The following is a 16,441-nucleotide window of genomic DNA, read 5'->3' as shown; positions in this document are numbered from 1 at the left end:
TTGATAGGTCGTGTCTACGTTTTCTGTCCCCATATTTTGCATCCCACTACCCACCCACAGAAAGGACCAGTCACATTTTCTAGAAAGTCTAGGGAATAGCAACTACTGCAGAGTGCAGACAATGAAGACTAAAGTGTGAGGTTGGCCTTCTCAATCACATGCCCACATTGGGGCGTCTGAGGAAACGTCTTGTGCTTTTCTTCCTGTGGAGGGAAAGCCGTGATTTACCAAAGCCTATTTCTGCACAACATCAACAAAGCATTTGTACCACTGTGAGCGACTCGAGAGAAGTCTATGATGCTTGAGAAAGACAGCATGAGAGAGACGACAGATGAAGAACAGTGGATACAAAGAGGCGGATGAAACAAGCCTGTGGTTTATGGTGTCTAATAACACCATCAGGATCCATTTGAGCCTAAGCAGACCCCGATGGGAAACATCTACAGGAAGTGCTATAAATACTATAAATACATGTCTTTATGGCTAACATGCTTGTTGGGACAGTCTAAAAACCTATGCCTGATTGAACTTTGTTATTATTAACAAAGCGAAGACCTTTTCTCAATATTTGTTTTCCTCCACAAACGCCCACCTGTCGCTGAGCAAAATTTATATTTAGACAGAAAAATAAAAACACCTTTATTATATGACCTCCAACGGTCACTCCTCCATCCCGAAACTGCAGTGCACAGCTGTTCACCATCATATGTTGTGTTTTTGGATGCTGGTTGTCAACATGTTGGTTTGCACGTCTCCCAATTCTCTTAACAGAGACTTCAATGGACCATCAGCATCTCCAAACAGTCCAGGTTATCCAGTTTCTCCAGCTACATCAGCACCAAAGCAGCTTGGAATCGTTATATGACTAAGCTTCATAACCTAGACGTTCACAACAGATAACACATGTCTCTTAAACTGTGTTGAGATTGACTAAAAAACAAAACGATTATTCTAAAATGAATTCAAACATTTCTAATTTTCAAGTTCTTCAAATGTATCTGGCCTATAATTCTGCTTCGATTTTTGCATCTTTTAACATCTTTAGGGGCGATTCACATTTCGCGTCTTTTGCACGCGCAAGATAGTTTTTTTTAATGTAGACAATTGGCAGGCGCGAACAAATAGGTCACGACTCGCATACATTGCTGCGTGCACATTTTTCTAGATGCATAGGCGCTGCATCGAGATGGTAATATTTCAACCGCGGGACAATAGAAAGCGACACGGCTCGCGTTTTCCGCACGGTTTAGACACGAAATATGAATGGCCCCATTGTCAATTTTATTAACTGTGTTTATTATTACTGATCCTTTTTGAAGATCCTTCTTTAAATACATTAAACTCATTTAATATCCAAATTACCAATATCTCCTTGTTTATAAAAGAGCAAGTTTGGATCACCCAAAATCGAAAACTGTCATCATGTATTCACCTTCATGTTGTTCAAAACCCCTATTACTTTCTTCTACAGAACACAAAAGAAGGTATTTGGAAGAACGTTAACAACCGAACAGGCCCCATTGACTTTCTTTGTATAGACAAAAAAACACTGAGAACTGTGGACCATGTTCATGTCTGTTCTGCTCCCTTGAGTAACTGTCTACAGTCTCAAAATCAAGCAAATGTACTTTGTAACAACGTCCCAAACCGCTGCCACACATCTATTATTCTATACATAATGGCTTCTTCAATCGGACTGCATGTGAAGTGCAAAGCTCATCATTATGCATCAAGGCCTCAGAATCCCACTACCCACCGGCATCTAAATGAAGCACATGATGACTAAGCTGAATTTTGTATAAAGCTCTGTCAGCATGTGTGGCACACATGATTGTGCCATTGATTAGCATTCCGGTCTGTTTAATGACCGTGTACAGGCAGATTTCTACTGGACGAGTGTTATTGGGAATCCTGGACACTTTAGGCTTAGACTTGGCCGCAACTGAACGCCGTCAGTGGAAGGGAAAGAGAGAAAACAACTTTGTCTTTCTTTTTGGAAATCCCTTAAGACAGCTTGAATGTCAATGAAAAGGGCCGGGCAGAAGTGCCCCCTCCAAGTGCTCTGGGATCAATGCCATCTTTGTGTACGTTCAGGTGGCCCTCTCTAACCCCTTCAGCATGCCAGTCACTCTGCTGGAGGCCAGGACTAGTTAGCAGAGCGCAGAAGATGTGGAAGATGGCACCGGCGGCCCCTCGCCGAACGCTGTTGAGCCTCAAAGGACAAGGTTTGAGGTGAATTTGATTTTGGACGCCATCACGAAGCCTGCCAGTGAATAAGAATTGGGGTTTAACATTGAAAACTGTCCCTGAACGCAGAGCGAGACCGTACATGCTGTGTTCTGCTCGCAAGCACAAGCCCTTAACTGACCTGAATGATGAAATAGTGCTCGCTCAGTCTGTCACCTGGCTTGGTCCTGTGATTGTATGCCATTTGAATAACAAATCAAAGAGAAAGAATCAGGGCTGACAGAACCGGCCAAGAATTGACAATATTCTTATGCTGGGGGAGATTTCAAAGTATTAGAAGTTTGTGCATTGAGACATTTTAAATGTGTGAAAAGTGAGAAAGTTTTAGACATGCTCAGACTTTGTCTCTGAGTATCTATTTGATATTTCTGGACATGCTGTGGTCTGTTGTCTACCAAACAAGCTCCAAGATATTCTGTCTGGAAATGAATTTACATATCTTAGAAACGATCTGTTGTCTGGGGTAGAAGCTCTAATGTATTCTGTCTGGTCAGGAATTCGAGCATTACCATACAATGACAACGAAAAACAAACACATAAAAGAGATTATAGTTTATTACAGTTATTCATCGGACGCACTCACATGGCCAGAAGCTGTTTTTGGTTATAATATAAACATATTTGTAATAAATTAATATTAATAATATTTTATTCTATATGTTATTTATTATTAATTGTATTAAATTAAAACTACTTAACAGTTATTGATTCTTTGCGGAGGTCTTACGATAATTATGTTTCTGTTTCTGTTTCTTAATAACCAAATGTGGGAACGCTGGTCGCGTCCGGAGTAGACACGGTGTAAGACTAAATTTAACCTTATCGTCCGTTTGTGTGATCATTATAGTTATCATTCTCGATGTGAAATAGCTATTAGGCTTTGAAATGTCCTACAGTTTGATAACTTTGTAACTACAAACAAAATGCAACAAAGTTTATAACACTGTTAACAATAAACCTGGCACGCTGCAAGTTTTGATTTTCTTCTGGCATTTGGCAAACTTCTCTCAACAAGTGACTGCAAACCCAGTGTGGCAGAACTTTCCTTATGCTAAACAAAGTGACAGCTGCTGGGTCTGATGTCTTTGTTCACATTAGAAGCCAGTATTGACAGAGAAACGAAACTGGCATCAGTTTCAAAAGAAAAAGAAGATACTGAGTCGGTTTGTCATCATGGATGAATTAAGGCTGCTCACTAATAAAACTGAAAAGCTCATAATACAAACACTGCCAGAATATGGCACAGACTCTTTCCTGTATCACTGGATGGTTACAAATCATGAATGCAGACAGGGAGCTACAAGAAAAGTTTCAAGCTACAAGAAAAGAGGCTTCTTTAAATAGCAAATTGTAAAACCTGTGACATTACTTTAATTCCACAAGCTGTTGGTATTACCTGCCAATACAGTGTTATAGAAATACAATAACAATTTTCTGTCAGGATCATTACTTGGCCACTGAAGTCAACAAACTGCTCAAACAATTCAAGCTTAAACATAATAGAAGGAAACATTGTGAACATTCAGGCACAGTATCACAGTAAACTATGTGAAAAATAAAGTTCCCAAAATGACTGTGTGTGGTGGTTGCTCCAAACAAACCAAATCACAGAGGAGCTTAAAGACAGATTTGATTTATAGCGGTTTATACCTTGTCTATTAGGGCCAACTAAATTTTCCTGTTTTGTCCCTGAATTTCCCCTTTGGGAAAATCCAAGAAGAGAGAAAGAAACAGAGCATTCAACATAATGTTCTGTCGCTATTAACACAGTACTGTCACTCCAACGATGTAAATATCTTATTCTACAACTATTCCTTGAGATACAATAAACACATAGTACAGAAGTAAAGAAAAAGCTTGTTTTCTTGTGTTTCTTTCTCAAACTTTTACAGTTAATATGAAATGACATTTGCAACCCACTCCCTTCTTTTTGAATAAAAGACGATATTGAAAACAGAAAGGGACGTCTTGTCTATAAGGAAAGGTCTCTATAAAACAAGTGGTCAGAGGAGAGAAGTTAAAGGTCAAGTGTGTAATTGATTGGAGGATCTATTGACAGAAATGCAATGTAATACCTATACATATGTCCTCAGAAGTGTATTAAGACATTACATAATGAAGTGTTAAAATAAGCTATTTCTATCTACCTACACCACGGGTCCCCTCACACGGAATTCGCCATGTTGTTTCTACAGTAGCCCTAAGTGGACAAACTACAGAGAGCATTTCGTAAATACGTTCTCTCCTTCGGCAAAGAAGCATTAACATGACAACATCTTCGTCCTTTGTAAGCCACCGTAGTGCTACGAAAGTGAGCTGTTGGTTGCATTTCGCAACTTACTGCTAGAAGTCGCAAAATTTCATACACTGGACCTTTAAATTAAAGGCTTTGGTAATGTTAGGTGGTTTCAGAGATGTAGCAAGTTATCACAGCTTAAAAAAAGTAAAGTACACCTACACTGATTCGTTGTTTACAATGGTGTTTTAAGAAAGTCAATAGGGTAAGTTTAGTTTTATGTTGACTTTAAAGATAAAAATGCTTATGGGCAACTTGCCATTTAGTGAATAAACTGCAACATGGTGATGTAGATACCAATTTCTCATAGCATGCACATTCTGCAAACAGATATAAATGGCCCATTCATGCTTCGAAAGACCAAACAATTCCACTTCTGTAGAATGTAAAAATATTCATTTATAAATATAACCTCCCAAAGCAAAATATGACAATACATGTTGGATTCCAAAATTCCCAAAATGCAACCGGCCACCTAACTTGAATGCTAATGGGACTGTCAGATTTCTTATTCAGATGCTGTCCTGCAAAGCAGTGATCTGAGACAGATGCCCTGGCATTGAGTGTGGCCGTGTGGAGCGGCTCGTGTGCCTCTGCAGCCAGCAGAGGAAGCCGAGCACAATGTAAACGGAGAGGAGGGTCAGGAAGGAAGGAAATCCTGCTCAAGCTGACACAAAAGCTGAAGGAACTCACTGGCCAGAGCCCCTTGCAGCCCACTGCGCCCTCACAAACACGACACACAAGACTGCACAAGGCAATACGACACAGATCACTGCAAGTGTAAAACAACTTCATGAGGTTCACTGTGGTACCGTATATCATGCATGTGGTAAAGACCACTATATATTTATTTTGCACCGTGTCCAAGGGGTACCTAGAGAACCACTAAATCAGTTGCTCCCTAGAAAGAAGTTAATAGCATAAAACACACTTTTGGAGAATGACAGACAATCCAAGTGGCGTAAAGCAAATCTTTTTTTTTTCGAGTTTCTGGGATTTAATTACAGCTCACTGATGGAGAGCTTTCACGTACGATTGCACGTTTCCAGCTTCATCATTGTAAGCAGCAAACCACCGCGAGACCCTGACAGCAGGAAGGTCAGAATACCTCCCCACCACCGTTGTGTATTCCGACTCATCGCACCTCGAAATTCCCGGGGTACAAAAAGCCTCTGTTCTCCCGCATGAATTGGACTGTCACAAGAGCAGAAAGACGGCTGACACTTTTTGCTCTCCTGCAGTGCACGCAAAATGAAGTGCTCTGCCCTAAGCCTTAGGGAGCTAGTTAAGCCTACTGGTTTAAAAGGGTTCGAGATAAGATAAAATAAGGTCTCAGCTTGCTATAACGTCCGTGTGTGGTTCATGAGAACTCATTTGACTCCACAGTGGAAAAAGCAACCCAAATGCATTAGAAAGATTGAAATCTAAATGATGTTCCATGAAATGGGGAATAATACAACTTTGGGTAAACAAAGTGTTGGGACATAATGGATGGAACATATGCGGGAGGAGAAGGCTGTAGAAAAATTGGCGGGAGACAAACGGAGTTGAAGTGAGAAAGAGGTGCTAGCTTCTGATCGGCTGACAAAGGGCAAAGGTGAGTCTGGCAGCTGAGACGAACATGTTTGCATTTCAATTATTCCCTTGTTATGCTTTTTCTTTTTGTGCACATAGATAAAAAACATACATTTAGCAATTTGGAGATTTTAGTGGCATCTAGCGGTGAGGTTGCGAACTGTAACCATCGGGCCCCCTTTCAAAGAACTACGATGGCTCTCAGAGGACAATGATGTCATTGCGTTTTCGCTTCTTTGCCGAAGGAGATAACGTATTTACGAAACGCGCACTGTAGAGTTTGTGTGTTTAGGGCTACTGTAGAAAAACATGGTGAATTAATGCTGAATTAAATAGTAATAAAAACATAACGCTTCATTATGTAAGGTCTGTTTGCATCTGAAGACATAGTATATTATATTGCATTACATTGCATTTCCGTCCACTTTATAACTGCAGGTACCAAGTATTTGCCTTCATTCCATTTGAAATCCTTTTTCACTAAATATGTTTAATGAGTTTTTGCCAGTTAGGAATGTGTGTAGAGGAGGTGACTGACCAAGCCCCACTATATCACAGCAAGCAACAGATGGATAAAACAGGACATCAAGAGGAAGAGGCTGAGGACGGAGAGCTGTGACCCTGAGGAAAGAGGTTACAGGGTTCACCGCCTGACTGAGAAAGGATATGAGCCTACGTTTCAGCACTGGTCCTGTGACAACTACAAATCAACAGGCCTCAGTATAACTGTAAATAAATAGTGAACCACAGAGTATTTTAGTATACTTCCAGAAAATGAGAGAAGAGCTTTCCTAGACAATCTGTGTTCTGCAATACACAAAAGAAGATATTCTGAAAAATGGTGGTATCCAAGAAATGGTGTTACCATTTCACAAAATCAATGCAAGTCCATACTTGCAACCACTTTTGTATTCTGCTTAAAAAAGTCATACAGATTAGAGTTGAAAAGTGATTTTCAAAAAATGTTTGGGTGAACTATAAGAATTCATGCCACTATAGGCTTTATTGTGGTGTTCTTGGTTTAACTCTTTTGGAGTTAAACAGCAGAAAATCTTACATTGTCTAGTCTTATTTAGAAAACTGCACCACAAATTTCTTTGCGGACCAAGAAACATATACGGACCCATTTAAAAGATTTGTTTACCGCAAAAAGCAAAATACATTTCAATTTACTTATGTGGTGCATCTTCTTCTGAAAGTTTCCTTATTAAGGTTAAAAAAATGTACATTGGGTGGTCAAATCTTCTAATCCTGCAGGGTGTTGCAAAAGGGAAATACTGCATAGGGACCACTTAATTCAGAGCTGAGACTGGAGAGAACACATTATGCGGTGACATGCCTCTGTTTTTCTACTAAAGTAGGACATGAAAGTGTTGTACTCTCTCATCCGTTTCCTCCAACAAGTACTCATGCTTATGATTTGTTAGTCATTTTTCAACAAACGCATACCACATGCAACTTAAACGTCCAATAGACACTGTTACAAACGATCCAAAAAAATACAAATGAGTGGAAATGTAAGCATCTTTAAATCAATATCTCTTAGTGAAGCACTTCTTGTGGGGATTATCATCCTTAGCCTCCAGCTAACAAATATAAACATGACTATCTGAAAACTCCACTATCAGATGTGTATTGAGCTGTTACATAAGCCATTCTAGTGATATCTCAGAAGAGATCTTTCAAGAGACTTCCTCCGTCTCATGAGAATAGCCAGACACCGTTCTTGGCTCATCTGATGGCCAGACAGAATTGTGTGGCATGCCAAATAAATGTCAGTCTGTGCGGCTCGTATTTCCCACTAAACATTTTCTCTAAACCTCATGCGGGGAACACATTTTTATCCAAGAACAAATTAGCCTTGAAGGCTACGGTGGGCGAACTTGATTGAAACTAGCCTACCCTTCTCGTGATTCAAACAAAACAACTTCACCAGGAAATGTAGTTTACAACAGAGGGAAGAAAGCCCGGGCTCTCACGTCGCCGCCCCCCTCCTGGCAATACCACCAGGTCAGTTCCAGTGGGGAGCCATACTGTCTGGAACTGACCCCCTAATTCTCACAAAGACTAAATGCAGTCTGCTCAGCATGGCACCGATCCTCTCTGCCCTGCAAACGATGAAACACCCCCTCCCGACAGCCATTGTCCTTTCTCATGAACTGTTATCGTAATTAATTTCTGCACAGGTTTCCTTTAGCCCAAAGGCTGAAACCTTGGTTCTCTCTGGTGAATATGATCAGCTGAAAGCGATCCGTCACATAGATCTCCAGCAATGGATGCTTTGGAAGGCTGTGGATGATAGTTCCTATTGAAGTGGGTTCATATAGTTCGCTCAATGGACTGCAAACGGCCGTTAATAAAGATTACAATAACAAGCATGTTTCACCTATTTAAGATTGTAAAGAAACACAGATACTGGCTATGATAAAACAAATGCCCCATCACTGAATGAGAGGCAACCACTGCACGTCTGGTACATAAAAGTCATGCTCAATTGTTCTGGAGTGTATCTCAGACAGTGCCAACACTCTCAACAGAATTGCTTTAAGTGGATGTCATATTTCATCTTTTTTCAATTTAAAGTGAAGTGTGGGTACCACACGTGATAGTCTTCAAGAATGGAATGCGGTCATGTGAATGTACGTAAAGCAGGGATCATCATTACAACATCATGGTGATCTGAACTGTCTTCTACATCTCTCTGTCTTATATAGTATCTCAAAACACAGAGGTCTCCATCTGCATTGTTCTACTGAAAATGATAATCCGTGATATTTCAATTCCCAAAGCTTGGGCCCTTTTAAAATGATAAGCAACTCATTTTATGACGAACGTATAGCTGCATCAAAAACACAGTTTTCTTCCTGTTCTTGCAGTATTATTCCAGTACAGAGTGAAAAGACATTACGTGTGTACAGGGCCAAAGTTTGCCCCTGAATTCTCCTGCACTCATGCAGTTCTTGACCTTACATTGCTTCTGTTTGCAGTTACGAGACCTTTAAATGCCTTCTTTATTGCACAGAACCCCATTGCAAATAACTTAAAATGAGATTGACGTGTTTGCCTGAGGTTACATAATCATTAAAAGTCAGAAATGATTTTAAAGATAACATAATAGATTGACGTGTGGTAAATGGGCCAACAAAATAGCAAATTACAAGGTAATATCATATTCTTACTGGGTAGATCTACAAACCATCGCGATGAGATTGACAGGCACAGCACGAGACCGGGTTTTGAGGTTCGCCACAAGACCTCTTTTTGCTGCTGTCGTGCATTCTAACGAGCCTTGACTTATTCTAGTGCAAGATTTGTTTATAATAAACAAATGTATCTACATTGCAAGTTTGCGTGGTTTTAGTTGACTGCTTGAACCAGCAGCTCAGGAAAGGTCCGCGCTCTGTGTTCACGGCGATGCTGCTGTAATCGGGTACGCGCGTTTACTAAAGAAAGCATCGTTTCATACAGTAGGAGCCTCGAGAGATGCGGTTTAAGCACTATTCCCCAAACTAAATATCAAATCAAATACAAATCAAGAATCATCCACGTTGCACTTACCGAAAGAAACTCCAGCGTCCCAACATAATCCCGTTCGGTCTTCAGAAGTTCATTCAAAACGCAAACTCTCAAACGAAGCTGTTTCTCTAAATCTTTCCCGCTTTCGGATCTATGTTCGGCTTTGCTTTCTTCAGTCATGTTTGTGCTCTTCTCTCAAAGTCTTCAAAAGTTGTAAAAACTGAATTTTAAATGAACTGACGCTTACAGGGTTGAAACATGATGAACGGCATCGGGTAAATTCACCAGAGCGGACAAACGCAGATCACAAACAATCTAACAAATGTAACAAAGCAACACAGTTCAGCACTCAGCTCTGTACGCCCGAAAAACGTGGAGTGCTGCTTTCTGAACATCAATCAAAAACTTTGGTCCATGTGACTCTCAAGACCTTCATCCTAAATCCAGCCTCCCGCTAGCAAGGGAAGGACAGGAAATAAATGGCTGGGAATTCGTGCCAGCACAGTGGGGAAACGTTGAATGACATTGGGGGTACTTACGATGCAAGACTTTCCCAGACTCCAATAGTTGTTACATTTCTTTAAAAAGCTGAATGACGCTAACAGTTATGCGAGTTATGTGATGATCTGTGATTATGCAGAAAGAAAGAAAGAAAGAAAGAAAGAAAGAAAGAAAGAAAGAAAGAAAGAAAGAAAGAAAGAAAGAAAGAAAGAAAGAAAGAAAGAAAGAAAGAAAGAAAGAAAGAAAGAAAGAAAGAAAGAAAGAAAGAAAGAAAGAAAAGCTGAATGACGCTAACAGTTATGCGAGTTATGTGATGATCTGTGATTATGCAGAAAGAAAGAAAGAAAGAAAGAAAGAAAGAAAGAAAGAAAGAAAGAAAGAAAGAAAGAAAGAAAGAAAGAAAGAAAGAAAGAAAGAAAGAAAGAAAGAAAGAAAGAAAGAAAGAAAGAAAGAAAGAAAGAAAGAAAGAAAGAAAGAAAGAAAGAAAGAAAAGCTGAATGACGCTAACAGTTATGCGAGTTATGTGATGATCTGTGATTATGCAGAAAGAAAGAAAGAAAGAAAGAAAGAAAGAAAGAAAGAAAGAAAGAAAGAAAGAAAGAAAGAAAGAAAGAAAGAAAGAATTTCATCAAAGGTTTGGTACTGTATGTGTTTTGTATGTAAACATTTAAGCTCAATGTGAAATGTTTTTGTGAATGACGCTAACAGTTATGCGAGTTGTGATGAACTGTGATTATGCAGAAAGAAAGAGAGAGAGAAAGAAAGAAAGAAAGAAAGAAAGAATTTCATCAAAGGTTTGGTACTGTATGTGTTTTGTATGTAAACATTTAAGCTCAATGTGAAATGTTTTTGTGAATGACGCTAACAGTTATGCGAGTTGTGATGAACTGTGATTATGCAGAAAGAAAGAGAGAGAGAAAGAAAGAAAGAAAGAAAGAAAGAATTTCATCAAAGGTTTGGTACTGTATGTGTTTTGTATGTAAACATTTAAGCTCAATGTGAAATGTTTTTGTGAATGACGCTAACAGTTATGCGAGTTGTGATGAACTGTGATTATGCAGAAAGAAAGAGAGAAAGAAAGAGAGAGAGAGAGAAAGAAAGAAAGAAAGAAAGAAAGAAAGAAAGAAAGAAAGAAAGAAAGAAAGAAAGAAAGAATTTCATCAAAGGTTTGGTACTGTATGTGTTTTGTATGTAAACATTTAAGCTCAATGTGAAATGTTTTTGTGAATGACGCTAACAGTTATGCGAGTTGTGATGAACTGTGATTATGCAGAAAGAAAGAGAGAGAGAAAGAAAGAAAGAAAGAAAGAAAGAATTTCATCAAAGGTTTGGTACTGTATGTGTTTTGTATGTAAACATTTAAGCTCAATGTGAAATGTTTTTGTGAATGACGCTAACAGTTATGCGAGTTGTGATGAACTGTGATTATGCAGAAAGAAAGAGAGAAAGAAAGAAAGAAAGAAAGAAAGAAAGAAAGAAAGAAAGAAAGAAAGAAAGAAAGAAAGAAAGAAAAGCTGAATGACGCTAACAGTTATGCGAGTTATGTGATGATCTGTGATTATGCAGAAAGAAAGAAAGAAAGAAAGAAAGAAAGAAAGAAAGAAAGAAAGAAAGAAAGAAAGAAAGAAAGAAAGAAAGAAAGAAAGAAAGAAAGAAAGAAAGAAAGAAAGAAAGAAAGAAAGAAAGAAAGAAAGAATTTCATCAAAGGTTTGGTACTGTATGTGTTTTGTATGTAAACATTTAAGCTCAATGTGAAATGTTTTTGTGAATGACGCTAACAGTTATGCGAGTTGTGATGAACTGTGATTATGCAGAAAGAAAGAGAGAAAGAAAGAGAGAGAGAGAGAAAGAAAGAAAGAAAGAAAGAAAGAAAGAAAGAAAGAAAGAAAGAAAGAAAGAAAGAAAGAAAGAATTTCATCAAAGGTTTGGTACTGTATGTGTTTTGTATGTAAACATTTAAGCTCAATGTGAAATGTTTTTGTGAATGACGCTAACAGTTATGCGAGTTGTGATGAACTGTGATTATGCAGAAAGAAAGAGAGAGAGAAAGAAAGAAAGAAAGAAAGAAAGAATTTCATCAAAGGTTTGGTACTGTATGTGTTTTGTATGTAAACATTTAAGCTCAATGTGAAATGTTTTTGTGAATGACGCTAACAGTTATGCGAGTTGTGATGAACTGTGATTATGCAGAAAGAAAGAGAGAGAGAAAGAAAGAAAGAATTTCATCAAAGGTTTGGTACTGTATGTGTTTTGTATGTAAACATTTAAGCTCAATGTGAAATGTTTTTGTGAATGACGCTAACAGTTATGCGAGTTGTGATGAACTGTGATTATGCAGAAAGAAAGAGAGAAAGAAAGAAAGAAAGAAAGAAAGAAAGAAAGAAAGAAAGAAAGAAAGAAAGAAAGAAAGAAAGAAAGAAAGAAAGAAAGAAAGAAAGAAAGAAAGAAAGAAAGAAAGAAAGAAAGAAAGAAAGAAAGAAAGAAAGAATTTCATCAAAGGTTTGGTACTGTATGTGTTTTGTATGTAAACATTTAAGCTCAATGTGAAATGTTTTTGTGAATGACGCTAACAGTTATGCGAGTTGTGATGAACTGTGATTATGCAGAAAGAAAGAGAGAAAGAAAGAAAGAAAGAAAGAAAGATCTCAGTTTCATCAAAAGTTTGGTACTGTATGTGTTTTGTATGTAAACATTTAAGCTCAATGTGAAATGTTTTTGTGCAATTGTGGCATTTCTCAACTTGGATCTGTTTTCACAGCTGTACTAATTTTACAAACACACTGTCATCCACACGCAAAAATATTAATAATTTATCCAATTCTTCTTTAATAAAGTGACATCTGAATTCACCTGCACTCTTGCAGTTCTTGACTCTGACTTGAAGGTATGCCTTACTGTTTGCAGTTACAAGACACTTAAATACATTCCATATTTCCAAGAACCTCAGATATTGCAAATGACTTAAAATTAGATTGATGTGTTTGCTTGCAGTAACATAATCGTTTAAACACAGTAATGACATTAAAAAAGCTTAGATTTTGAAAACTACCTATAAAGCTACCTGTCAGAATTAGTTTGACGTGTGGTCACCCAACTTCAACCCAAAGCGATTAGAGAGAAAGTTACATCTTCCTAAAATAGCAATAGTGTGAGAAACAAAGAAAAAAAATAATCTGTACACAATACAATGTTGTGTATGTAAACTAATAATGTACATAAAACTAAATTGGCAAAACAAAATATAGGCTACAATTTGTTCTGAGAGGGCCCTTTGCATCCTTGCATTAAGGATGATATCTGACTTCCAAAAAATATCAAAGATCTGAAATGTGACTCTTTCAGTCTGCACACTCATCTCTGCAGACAGTGTTTGGCCTGTTCAGTGTCTGACAAATTAAAGTAGCTCAGTAAAATTCAATGAGCAGAGCCAAATATTCAATATTCGAGCATCCTCTGAAGACGTCTAAGAGAGGTATGAACCACCCCGACTTAAAATGTTGAGAATGTGGTGTAAAACGTGACCTGGCAAAAGCAGTGCTTCTTTGTTGTATTCAGACACTGCCCTCTAGTGTTAAACGCATATGTTTACATGCGCTGTAAACACAACTGGCTTCAGTTCATGACGCACATATCATAGGCGGACTGGTGACCCAGCAGCCAACACAGTTCCAACATTCTCGATTACAGAAAAGGTGACAACATATCTGTACAGGCCAACATGCTAACATATGTCTATAGTTTCACCAGTCTGGTGTAGACTTGCTTATATCATATTTATGCTCCATGTGCGTCCTGACTACTGTCGGCACTTTGCATCTCTAAAATTGGAAACAGTTAAAGGGTGACAGTGTGAAAAGGCAAATTAAAATGAATAGCATCCATTTTTTAGTATATAATGTGTCTTAACAACACAAATGATTACTCACTGTAGTCATATTGTTGACCAGCAGATGGCAGATTTGTTTCTTCTGGGAAATTGAGGGAGAGAGACGGGAATGAGAAAACCTTACAGATTTTATTGAATTTGCAAGCACCATTCCGTAAGCCTGTCAGTACACATGTAGCTATACTTTTGAAGGACGATTTGCGTCTTAACAAATATAGGCAATGATACCGAAAAACATTTAAATAAATAAAATACGTATGTTTGTGCTTGAAATGTAAGGTTTAGGGATTGGGTTAAGGCTATTGCATTGCTCAAAAGGTTGCAGAAGACGACTGTTCTTGACTTGTTCTTGACTATTCATTTTGGTCTGAATAAATAAATATAAAACAACTATTCATTTTAAAATGGTATATTCTCTTGGTTAGCTGTAGGCAGTTGTCTTTATAAAGCTCAGGATCATCAGCTCCCAGTACAGGTGTCTGAGATTAAATAACATATGTTAACTATAGTTCCCACTTCCCAATCCCACATTTGATCTCTCGTTCACACACTCTGTGAATATTTTCATGCACCAATATGGATTCTTTAGAAAGCCAAAAGCAACAGTAGAAAGTTTGTGTTGAAAACACACGAAGCCCCAGCAGACTAATGCAGTTTCTTTAATAAATATGTTGTGTAAATAGGATTTTCTGTGTCTTACTCTTGATGCATTATGACATGCTTCGAGGAATAATTTATGACAAAATACATAAATATTAAAGTATAATAAAAACATAATTAAGATAACAGTGAATGAAACTAAAGTTTGGCAGATGAAAATTTTTTCCATTAGTTCTGTTGTCCTGTTGTACCTGTTACTTTCTGCAAGAATCTGCAAGAAGTTCCCTGTCTTGAATTTGAAATTCTAAAACCGTGACAAAACATGTTTTGTTATAAAAGGAAATTCGATTCCGGAAATTTCTATATTCGTTTCATCCCTAGATGTTTTCACTCCTTTTAACGTCTACCAGATGAAAATTATGTCCAATTACTATAAAAAGTGATACCACAACGTTTTTAAAAACCCTTACACAAAAAAAAAGACAAATGATAAAACTCCTCAGAATTCCGGAAATACAATAACTCCATGAATATAATGGTGGGGTCTTGTTGGTGAATTTTTACTAAATGTCACATTTGATTGGAAGTGCGGGATATGGTGTCTGAAGTATAGGTTTCTTGAACTCTATTTTGGGCCAACAGGGTTACATCTTCTGATGTTCAGATAATAACAGAAGATCTGTCTCTGCTACATGGGAGACTAGCCAGAGGAGTGGGCGCAAGAGTCCTCTAGGAACTAAATTGTCTGTCCTCTCACAGGTAATTTTGTTTTGGTTCACTGCTCCAGAGTTATAAGTCTGATCCATTCTCTTCTCAAACCAACCTCAAGATTTATGGGATGCAGATCTTGGGTAAGAAATGTGCAGCCCTAGAACAAAGACACATCTCCCATAAATCAGCGACCAAGGATGACATCTCTGTTCTTCACAGCTATGATGTCATTGTGGCTGTCTGAAGAAGACAAATATGTGCTTTCGTTTGATTCTTTCCCATGGCTTTCACATCTTCCGAGGGGTGAACTTTTATCCCCTTTAGCACCAGGGCTTTACATGCTGGTTTCTAATGCATAATGACTTCACACTTTTACTGTGACCGATATGTATGGCAGGTAATAAAAGTATGAAAAGATTTAAGGTCTCATCGCGTGAAAGTCTGTGGAACATGTGTGAGGAGCGAAGAGGTGAGATTTTAATGTTCTGTTTGGTCAGACTCTGATAGTTTCCTTAGCTCAAATAGTGCAAAAGAACACCAAGATAATGTGTTTATTCCCAGAGAATCCATGGACTAAAAATGACCAAGATCCGTCCCATTTATTCTTCAGTCTAAAACTCGAGAGCTCTAGTGCTACTTAAACTCTGAGCGGGTACATTAGAGGTTGCTGGCAGCGCTGATGTTTTATTGGTCGTGCGAGTGGTCGTTAAAAATGAAGTATTACTTCCAAACCCCCCGGCTTCAAGGAGTTGTGTACTTAGGCTGTGTTTTACTACCACAAAGCTATAAGAGCGATTCAGCACGCCTCCTACAGCATCCCTGTAATGTGAATCCTCAACAAGTCAGCTTCAGTCTCCCGTGCAAATCCACCCTCTGTATTTGCTTTAACCCTTCTGGTCCCCCACAAACTCTGAACACGATCCGCTATGGTTGGAAACCCAGTCATGAATATGTTACTATATGTTCCATATTCCTCCGAAACACTTTAGGACTGTTTATCTTGAGTGCGAAACTTAACCACCGGTCAGAAATGTAATTCTGTCGTCCAGGTATCGGAGCATACAGTGTATAGGGATGTACTGTAAGTAAATGGCTTTATGCGTTATTGA

At 38.3% G+C, this 16,441-nt stretch overlaps 1 protein-coding gene across 4 annotated transcripts in view; it reads right to left on the bottom strand.

Annotated features, from left to right (window-relative positions):
- The window catches only part of prex2 (phosphatidylinositol-3,4,5-trisphosphate-dependent Rac exchange factor 2), a 97,743-nt gene extending 87,684 nt beyond the window's left edge, over nt 1-10,059 (bottom strand). For 3 of the 4 annotated variants that reach the window (XM_079488251.1, XM_079488249.1, XM_079488250.1), the window contains exon 1: nt 9,677-9,963. In XM_079488251.1, coding sequence (XP_079344377.1) covers nt 9,677-9,814 — 138 coding nt within the window. In that variant the 5' untranslated portion in view covers nt 9,815-9,963. Of the gene's footprint in view, nt 1-9,676 lie in introns of all 4 variants that reach the window. The other variant, XM_079488248.1, reaches the window with a different exon arrangement.
- Nucleotides 10,060-16,441: the final 6,382 nt, after the last annotated feature.

This window comes from Barbatula barbatula, assembly GCF_947034865.1.
Source record: "Barbatula barbatula genome assembly, chromosome: 23".
Taxonomy (NCBI): domain Eukaryota; kingdom Metazoa; phylum Chordata; class Actinopteri; order Cypriniformes; family Nemacheilidae; genus Barbatula; species Barbatula barbatula.
This window is presented reverse-complemented; position numbering and strand designations above follow the sequence as displayed.